The sequence below is a fragment of the Dipodomys spectabilis genome, unplaced genomic scaffold, assembly GCF_019054845.1.
Source record: "Dipodomys spectabilis isolate Male_0828 unplaced genomic scaffold, ASM1905484v1 ptg000030l, whole genome shotgun sequence".
Taxonomy (NCBI): Eukaryota; Metazoa; Chordata; class Mammalia; order Rodentia; family Heteromyidae; genus Dipodomys; species Dipodomys spectabilis.
In genome coordinates this window covers 3346598-3357381 of record NW_024870707.1, presented here as the reverse complement: position 1 = coordinate 3357381, position 10784 = coordinate 3346598, and the positions used below count along the sequence as shown (strand labels likewise).

The 10784-nt window shown below is 37.3% G+C and overlaps 1 protein-coding gene and 1 pseudogene across 1 annotated transcript; both read right to left on the bottom strand.

Moving 5' to 3' along the window:
• Window positions 1-761: 761 nt before the first annotated feature.
• LOC122104721 lies at window positions 762-1696 on the bottom strand (annotated as a pseudogene).
• A 4425-nt stretch (window positions 1697-6121) lies between these two features.
• Window positions 6122-8736, bottom strand: LOC122104720 (olfactory receptor 5D13-like). The gene is made up of 2 exons (XM_042675658.1): window positions 8652-8736; window positions 6122-7083 (listed from the first exon to the last, which is right to left on the bottom strand). Exons 1-2 carry the CDS (start codon window positions 8734-8736, stop codon window positions 6122-6124), a joined length of 1047 nt encoding a protein of 348 aa, XP_042531592.1.
• Between the last annotated feature and the right edge of the window lie 2048 nt (window positions 8737-10784).

Here is a 10784-nt window from a genome sequence, read left to right as displayed (position 1 = left end):
TCAGGTCCTTTTTCAGTGTTGTTACACAATGGGAATTCATCCTTGATAATACCATGATTTACTCTTTTTATTTTTTATATATAAATAGGACCCTGAACTTATAAGTGTGGATGTTTACATTTCAGATGTAATTTTCATATGTGAGAGAAAATATTTGCAATTTGTCTCTTTGGGCCTTGCTTATTTCAGTTAACAAAACTTTATGCTGATCTATCAATATTTATGCAAATTATATTTTATTATTCCTCATGGATGAATAATATTTATAATTACCCACATATTTATGGATATGATTACATATGTAAACACTTCCATATGTTTTCTATGACATTTTCTTCCCCAAAAACTTAACTATGCTGGATTACAGTCATTTAAAGGATGATTTATTTATTTCATTATAGCTTTATATTGGCATAAGTACATAATTTCAATGTAGAAAGAACTATAAATAGATTTGACATCGGGAAAATTTAAATAGATCTTAATCTAGAAATTACAACTTATGAGTTTTATTGCTAGAATAAAAATCTTCAAAGCATCTTTAAAATCCAACACTTATAAAGATTTTACTAACGTTAGTGTAAAAATTACTGAATCCTAAACTTAGTTTAAATGGCCTAAGATTGTACTTGTAAAAACCTTTACGAATTAGAAGCTGGATTTTTTAAATACTATTAGTAAGATACATAAGTATGGAAAGTGAAGGAACAGAATACAATTTTATATTCATTTGTAATTAAATCACAGCATCAGAATCAACATTAATGACAGGATAGTTGGGAATTGATTAGCCTCCTGGCTGCCTGCTTCACATCTTTGTTCCTGAGACTGTAAATCAGTGGATTCAGCATAGGGATGACCACAGAGTAAAAGATAGAGGCAATCTTCACCAACAACCATGAGCTTTTGGTGGTAGGAACACAGAAGAGAAAAGAATGGGGCCATGCAAAATGGTAATGGCGGTGAGGTGGGAAGCACATGTGGAGAATGCTTTGTAGCACCCTGCAGTGGAGGGCATTCTCATGACAGTGACAAAAATAAACACATAGGAAGTGAAAACAATCCCCAGGCTGCTTATTTGATTGAATGTAGTAATGATCACAAGAGACAATTGACTCACATAAGGGTCAGAGCAGGACACAGCAACAAAGTTGTTGATAACCTTTGTCCCACAGAAATTCAAAGTTAACAAATAGTATATGAATACAAAAGAACACACCATACTCCAAAAGTAGGAGGCAACCACCAGCAAGGAACACAGTGTCTGGGACATGGCCACTGTATAGAGGAGAGGGTTACAAACGGCCACAAATCAGTCATAGGCCATGGCTGCCAACATGAAGGTCTCTGTTACTACACAGATACAAACAAAGAAGAATTGACTGACACAGCCTGCAAAGGAGATGCTTCTGTCCTCCACAATCAGGTTCTCCAGAAGCTTGGGGGTGACAACGGAAGAGTAGCAGAAATCCACAAAGGACAGGTGACTGAGGAAAAAGTACATGGGGGTGTGGAGCTTGGGATTGGGTCTGATGATGGTGATCATACCCAGGTTGCCCAGCACCGTGATGGTGTAGATGGTGAGGAAAACCAGGAAGAGTGGTACTTGGAGGTTCGGATATTCTGAGAAGCCCAGGAGGATGAAGCTCACCCCAGCACTCTGGTTCTGTTTGATCCTATGGAGAAAATGGAACATTTGATATTGTGAGATCAAAACTAGTGTTATTCACAGAGAAAGGAAAGGATGAAATGAGACAGACAGTCTGGGAATCTGGGATAAAGTTTAGGGAACAGACCAGTTCCTTGTGGCTACATAAGTCACTAGTTGAAATTGACTTTGATAGCTTCTACAAAATGAATGAAAACATTTGTTTCACTTACTGAAAGCAAAACTAAACCTTGCAAAACAGAAGAACGGAAAATACTACACTGTACTCTACAAAATAGTTTACTCTATCTGGAGCTATAAACCTCTCTACCTGAGATACGATGTAATCAAGAAGACAAAACTATTGTTAAGTCACAGTTGTGTATTGTAAAATCAGTTAATGTTAATCATAATGTTATTGTAGAACCTGGTACTCTTTTTCTTGTAGAATAGCTACAGTTTTGAAGACTAGATAATTTTATTTCCTACTTAATGGCTTTTAGAATCTTTCCTCATGGCCTGACTATGGTAAGCAAAGAATTACCAAGCCCTGCAGGCAATTGTATATCCACAGGCCATCCTGACAACATTTACCACTCCTTGGCAATATAAGGATGATAGACAGTAATCTCAGGTGTCTGATGTCAGAGTACAACTCTGGTTGCTGCAGGCTTTCTCCAGGCTATTACCATGAAAATATTTCAGTAGAATATGACTTAGTAGATAGATTCCAGATGACCCTGAAAGTACTTTCAATCAGGTTTCAAAGGTAGCCCTTCCTCTGGTGGCCCAGGAGAAATATTTTGATTGGTGAAAAACAGTCCTTCATTTGCATGGGAGAAAATTGTGATTTTAACAAATACACTCCTTCTTGAACTTGAGGGACTGTGTCATATTGGATGTCAATGCTGTTTTTAATCTATATGGAGCATTAACTTATTTTACCTAAATACAGACACACTGGACACATTCCATTGCTGGCTACATAAGTAGCCAATTCAGCTCATGTTGCAAGCAAGCTTGGACAAAACTTTCATAGATGACTGCTGTGGTGGCAGTACTAAATCAGCAAAACTTATTTCCATTCCTGCTTTTGATCTTTATCCTAAATAGGTTAGGCTGAGTATGTCAACACACAAAATATAATGGCAGAGAAAGCAGCTTTGGAAGATGTAAAACAAGCCATCATTTAGGGAGTAGAAACAAGACCAGTAGTTATGAGAAGGCAGTTGAAGAGCTACAAAGAAGGGACAGGGCTCAAACCATGGGAGCATCAGTGATTGGGAGGATGAAGGCTGATAATAACTTAAAATGAGAAACTGAAGGCTTGGATTACTAGAGGATTTACAGAGAGCTTCCATGTAATAATGGTCTTGGAAATCTGACACCCTCAGAATAAAAGCTGTATTTTTCACTGTAGGATTAGGAATGCCAGAACCTGAGGCCTATCTGAGAGCAATAGCACTACAAGGTCTTTTCCTTTGCTGTTGGATGCTTATTGCAGGATTCACTGCCACTGAGAGCTGAAGAATGAAAGCAGCCAAGTTCTGGGTCACTGGTGGCTAGAGCCCACAGGGGACCCTGTAATCCAAGTGAATAGAATCAGAAGATGAATAATAATCCTTTAGTACTCATACCTTAAATTTATGAAATTCTCAGCCTAGCCACAATGCCTTTGTCACTCAATGGATTGGGATGGCAAATTCATGAAGACCCTCTGCTCTTTTATTCATTATACCTATCTAAGGAGAGTCACATGATTCTAAACCTCTGATTGGTAACAGTAAGACCCCTTACAACCGTGGAAACTTGTAGCTGTTTCCTTCTATAACGATTTACTTAGAAGTATTCACCGAGAAGAGATACCCAAACCTCCTATTTTCTTCACAGACATAATGATACTATTTATTTAGACATGCCAAAAACGATATAATGTCAACTTGTTGAATTTTTAACTGGTTCTATTTATCTGCTCCTCAGAGTCTTTGAAACTTCTAATAAGTTAATGGTGAACACATTCTGGAGATGTTGTATGGGGAATACACTGAACATCTTCATCATGCTTAAATTATTTTGAAAGTTTTAAAGGGTTATTCATTTTTATTGATCTTGTATATTTGCTGATGCCTTTAGGTGGGGTTCAAACTCAGGACACTGCTCTTGGTAGGAAGAGTCTCTGCAGCTTGATCCCCACCGAAAACATTTTTTGTTACTTCGGTTTGTATTGTTGATTTTGTTATTTTTGTTCAAATGGATTCTTTTGACTTGAGCGAGTCTGGACCACGATTCTCCTATTTCTGTTTTCTGTGGAACTAGAAAGATAGACACATGCTATTACAGTCAACTATTTACTGATCAAAATGGAATCTCCAGATATTTTTTTTTGATCAACCTGATCTCAAACTATGACAGTCATGATATATCACCCTCAGCGTAATGACTACTGGAGACATGATTCCCAGAACACACTGGAAAATTATATTACTCATTAAAAAATGCTTACCACTAACTCTATGCAGTGATAAAAAAGTAAAGTAATATTGAATAATAAAGGAATAATGAGTGAACATCTTTACTTTTTACAATAGGCATCGTTTCAAAAGATTTAAAACTGAAAAACTATCACAATTCTCTAAATATTAGAAATGCATCATATATTCAATTATTGTTTAGGATGTGTTCTGCTATTTTTAATGCTTTGCAAATGTAAATGTAAAAGAGAACCATCTCAAACAGGAAGCTGTAACACATTCATATGCTCCAAGTCATTGCTTTAGTATTAAAATAAGGATACCTTCTGATAGTATTCTTGAACTTATTAGAATACACATATTAATATGTACTTAAAGGATAGAACACATTGCCTTTTACTAATAAATATGCAGGATTATAATTATTTAAAGATGGCCTGGGAAGGTGGTTCAGTGGTTGAGTGCTTGTCTTGCATGCAGGAGACCCTGGGTTCGATTCCTCAGCACCACATAAGCAGGGAAAAAAAGCCGGAAGTGGCGCTGTGTCTCAAGTTTTAGAGTGCTAGCCTTGAGCTGAAGAGCTGAGGGACAGTGACCAGGCCCAGAGTTCAGCCCTCGACCAGAACCCCCCGCCAAAAAAAGACAGAGAGAAATGGTAGTTTAGCTCAAAGTTTTAGAGTACAAACCCAGAACAGGAAAGCTCAGGGACAGCATTCCAGCCCTGGGTTCAGGCTCAACATCTGAAAAACGATGTAATTATCTCTCTCCACATATATATTATATGATGTAAAATATATATGCATTTGTTTTATACACAATATATATATGATATATGTATGATAAACACATATATTGTATACATACGATTACATATTTTGCATATTATAATATGTTTTAATATATAATTTTACATATAATATATTATTGATATAAGATATATGTAATCTGCTGAGTGCTAGAGTTCGGGGTTAGCTATCACTATTAATTGTATTCATATTGAACTTTTTGCCTATATTGCCACAATATATATAACTGCAATTTTTTAAAATGCAATACTATATTTTGCATAGTATATGAAGTATATATAAACAATATTCTCAAACTATATTACTATATTTATATCTTAGAGAATAACCTACATTTTAGATTTTGACATTATATTGAGAATTGGATGTTATGTTCTAACTCAACTCTAGCTCCACAACTAGTATACCCCATTTCAGTGTGGGTTTCTACCCAGGTCAGGAAAACTTCTTTTTTTCCAGGTCCACCTGTTCCCCAGATACTAGCAGCTGTGTGTGACTGGCTAAGGATGGCCACCCAGTTGATGTGTAGTGCCAAAACAGTCACTATTGCCATGGGTTAAGAGAACTAAACAGTGAATCTCTTTTGAATAATAGGAAGATTGCAGAGAAAAAATAAAAAAATAGCAAACCTGAATTGCCCAGCCTGAATTGCTATATTCTACTGTCATTGAGGAAAGTATATGAAATATAATTGATTTGCTATATTATTTTCTTGAGAATAAAAATGCAAATGAAATTATATAGATAAATTAGTCAAAGACAATATAATTTATTGACCTTTAGCTACATTGGCACAAATGGCAAAACTCAAATCATGAACATATACTTGCAAAGTATACAACATACACTTGTGCATACAAAAGACTTCTAACAAAGCCAAAAAAAAAGAAAAACCTATACAACTGGGTATCCTGTGGTAGATTACCCAGCTATGTGCAAGTAAATGCAACCACAATGAGTAGTTGAGTTCAAGCTCTTATATTAAAAAAGGAAGAAATGGATATTAACATAAAACTTCATGTAAAAATAGATGAATCAAAAACTTAGTTTAAATGCCCTGAGATTACACTTGTAATAATATTTATAAATTAAGAGCCAGATTTTTTTTAATACTAGAAGGAAGTTACATAAGTAGGCAAAGTGAAGGAATAGAATACAGTTGTATACTCATTTGTGATTCAATCAGAGCATCAGACTCAACTTTGATGACAGATTGATTGGGAAGTGATTAGCCTCCTGGCTGCCTGCTTCACATCTTTGTTCCTGAGACTGTAAATCAGTGGATTCAGCATAGGGACGACCACGGTGTAGAAGATAGAGGCGATCTTCACCAACAACCATGAGCTTTTGGTGGTAGGAACACAGTAGAGGAAAAGGATGGGCCCATGGAAAATAGCAATGGCGGTGAGGTGGGAAGCACATGTGGAGAATGCTTTGTAGCGCCCCGCAGTGGAGGGCATTCTCATCACAGTGACAAAAATGAAAACGTAGGAGGTAAAAATGATCAATAGACTGAGTATTTCATTGATTACAGCAAAGATCACAATAGACAACTGACTTACAGAAGAGTCTGAGCAGGACACAGCAACAATGGCAGAATGCTCACAGAGAAAGTTGTTTATAACCTTTTTCCCACAGAAATTCAAAGTTAACAAAAAGTATATGAATACAAAAGACCACAGCATGCCCCAAAAGTAGGAGGCAGCCACCAACAAGGAACAAAGCTTCGGGGACATGACCACTGTATAGAGGAGAGGGTTACAAACAGCCACAAATCGGTCATAAGCCATGGCTGCCAGCATGATGGTTTCTGTTATTACACAGACACATGCAAAAAAGAACTGGCTGATACAGCCTGCAAAGGAGATGCTTCTGTCCTCCACAAGCAGGTTCTCCAGGAGCTTGGGGGTGATCACAGAAGAGTAGCAGAAATCCACCAAGGACAAGTGACTGAGGAAAAAGTACATGGGGGTGTGGAGCTTGGGATTGAGTCTGATGATGGTGATCATGCCCAGGTTGCCCAGCACACTGACAGTGTAGATGGTGAGGAAAATCAGGAAGAGTGGCACTTGGAGGTCCGGATATTCTGAGAAACCCAGGAGGATGAAGCTCACCCCAGCAGTCTGATTCTGTGAGATCCTATGGACAAGATACAACACTTGATATAGTGAGATCAAAACTAGTGTTATTCATAGAGAAAGTAGAGGTAGAAGTGAGATACTGGACTCAGTGATCGAGTTTTGGTGAATAATCCAGCTCCCTGTGGCTCCATTAGTCAGCTGTAGAAATTGATTTTGGTATCTTTTACAAAATGAATGGCAAGGTCTTGTTTCAGTTACTGACCTTGTAAAACAGAAGAACAGCATATACTACACTGTATTTTATAGAATATATTATAATATCTCTCCTGAAATAAACCTACCTCTCTCCTTGTGGTATGAGATAAACTATTGATAAAACATTGTTACATACTGTTAAATGGTGGTTAACAATTATTGTGATGCTCATGAAAAGAACTTCTTACTGTTATTCTTGTAAATTAGCTACAGTTTTGAGAACAAGTTTTTTTTTTTCAACTACTTGATGTCCTTTAGAACTTTTTCTGATGGCCTTACTACAGGAAGCAAAAAACTATCTAGCCCAGAAGTCAATTGTCTACCTTTGGCCAGTTTGGCCACATTTATCAATCCATGGGCAACATAAGGAAGCTAAACAGTAATCATAGGTGTCTTCTGTCAGAGCACAGCGCTGGCTCCTACAGGCTTTGTGCAGGCCATTATTCTTAACAAATGAACTGCAGTAGATCTTGACCTAGTGGATACATCCAGATGACCCTGGAAGTGCAGGGGTAGCACTTCCCCTGGTGGCCCAGTTGAAATCCTAGGATTGGTGGTAGAAAAGTACTTCATCTGCTTGGGAAACAATGGTGACTTGAACAAATATGGACCTTCCAGCACTTGAGGGACTATGTGATGAGGAATGCCAATACTATCCTTCATTTATATACGCATTACCTTATTTCACCTAAATGCAGACACCCTGCCCACATTCCATTGATGGCTATGTAAATAGCCTGTTCAGCTTATTCTGAGAGCAACTTTGGGCAAACCTATCATTGCTATGGTTGCAATATTAGGTTCACTCAAAAAGTATTCCTGAGTGTTCTTTTCTCTCCTGCTTTACATCTTTATAAGTAGTAGAGTAGGATGATTATGTAAACACATAGAAATGATGGAAGAAAAGGCAGAAAGACTAGAGCAGCCCTGGAAACAAGAGTAGCAGTAATGAGAAGGCAGTTAGAGAGCTCGGGAGAAGGGTCATCATTGAAATCATGGGAGCAGCAATGATGGAGACAATGAAGGCTGTGGATAACTGAAGACCAGAAACTACAGGCTCCGGTTCCTGGAAGATTTACAAAGAGCATCCAGGTGTTAATGGTCTTGGAAATCAGACACCTTCATCCTAAGAGCTGTGATATTTTTCCCCGAAAGATTGGAAATGCCAGCACTTGAGGCTTGTCCAAGAGCAACGGCACTATAACATTCTTCCCATAGCTGTTGGCTGATTATTGCAGGGTTCATTACTACTGAGAGCTGAGGAATTAAAGCACCCAAGTTCTGGGTCATTGGTGGCTAGAGCCCACAGGGGATCCCCTAACCTATATGAACAGAATCAGACCATGAAGCCCAGGGCAATCATCCTTTAGTACTCATATCTTGGAGTTACCAGATTGTGGGCCTATCCACAATGCCTTTGTCACTGAAAGGAATGGAATGGCAAGTTCTTGAAGAACTTCTGCTCTTTTACTCATTATTCCTATCTAGGGAGAGTCACAGGATTCTAGAACTCTGATTGGTTACCATAAGACTCGCTACAACCATAGAAACCTGGCTTCATGAGAAAAGTCTCTGTGACTATTTCCTTCAACCTGTATTTACTAAGCAGTATTCACTGGGAGGAGATACCTAAATCTCCTATTTTTTTCACAGACATTATGATCCTATCTAGTTCGACCTGCCAAAAACAATATGATGTTAACATGCTTTAAATCCTGAGTTTTTAATTGGTTCTATTTATTTGATCTTCAGAGTCTTTGAAACTCCTAAGAAGCTCATGTTGTACACAGCATGGAAATATCAAATGGATAATACATTTAATGCTTTCATTCATGTTTTGCTTTCAAAATTTCAAATAGTTAGGACAATGCACTTGGTATTCAGGATCTCCAGAACTAGAGCCATACACCAAACCCTTTCGATTATTTGAGTTTGTATTGTTTTGCTTAGTGCTTTTTCATTTAAATGGAGTCTTGCTTTTTCCTTGAGTTGGCCTGGACCATGATTTTCCTAATTATGTTTTCTGTGGAGTTGGATAGATAGACACACCCTATTACACCCAGCTATTTACTGGTTAAATGGACTCTTGCTAATTTTTTTTGGCTAGGTTGTTCTCAGACTCTGACATTCTTGATATATTAGCCTGGGTGTATTGAGGATTCTTGATGTGATTCACAGACTACAGTGGTAAAATTATATTACTCGTTAAAATTTGGTATAACAATACTGTTTCTGCAGTGATAAAAACTAAAATAAATGAATAATAAAGTAATAGTAAGTGATAATCTCTGCATTTTGCATTAGGCATAATTTCAGGAGATAAGTAACTGAAAAACAATAGCAACTCAAAATACTCAAAGTACACATATTTTAAACCATTATATAGAAGATTTTCTCTTTTTTGGATCAAATTTAAAGGTTTGCCGAAGGTAAGCGTCCACGATAACCTCTCAACCAGGAAACCATAATACATCTGCATGCTCTAAATAATTACTTTAATATTGAAATAAGGATGCTAGTTGCATTAAGTTAAACTCATTTAAATACATCTATTATCATACACCTAAAAGATACAAAACTTAACTTGTTATTGAGAGCTATGTGTGATTATAATTATTTAAAGCTGAGCAAATTCTGTGGTTATAAAAGTGCAAATAAAGCTGGGCACCTGTGGCTCACACCTATAACCCTCCCTACCCAGGAGGCTGAGGTCTGAGGGTCCTGGTTCAAAGCCAGCCCAGGCAGGAAAGTCCGTGAGACTCTTATCTTCAATACACCACCAGAACACTGGATGTAGTGCTGTGCTTTATGTGGAAGAGCATTAGCCTTTGGCTAAAGAGTTGAGGGACAGGGCCCAGGTCCAGAGTTCAAGGCCCAAGACCGACAAAAAAAGGGCAAATAAGACTCATTCTTCTTGGCCACAAAGGAAATGCCAATCAAAACATCCTCCCAACAATCATCAAAATAATAATAGTAAGAAGTGCTGGGAAGGAGGCTAGAAAAATAGAAACCACACTTTTGGGTAGGGAACTAAAACTCATGACAAACACAGGGATATCAGTAGATCAGTTTCCTAGATACATTCCTACTAGTGTAAGTTATTCTTAGCTGAAATAGATGACTTATGCTTCTAATAATAGCATTGGAAGAGCTGTAATATGTTAAGATGGTATTTCAGGTTTCGTTATGCAAATGATGTTCCATAACTTTTTTCACGTGATATTTGTAACTTCAAGGAATTTCTTATGTTTAATTACAGAAAATACGAAATCTTTTCTGTCTGAATTGTGGCAACTTTCTAAATCTAGATATTCAGTGTCCTTACAGTAACACAGTATTTCTAGTGAGGATGGATTTCTCTATTTATATGACCCACATTCATATGGACAAATTGGCTTTCACTTACTAACCTCATGGTTATAATGCTTTATTCACACAACTGTATGGTAAACATTCCTCATTGTATTGCTGTGGAGAAGCACACTTTGTTGTTTTTATCCACAACTACCACTTTGCCAATGTG

Coding starts and splice junctions, on each gene's coding strand:
- LOC122104720 (XM_042675658.1), bottom strand. CDS start 8,736: ATGAGTAAAAGAGCAGAAGTTCTTCAAGAACTTGCCATTCCATTCCTT. Junction 7,084..8,651: donor GTGGATAGGCCCACAATCTG/GTAACTCCAAGA, acceptor CACTATATCAAG/TGTTGTATCTTGTCCATAGG.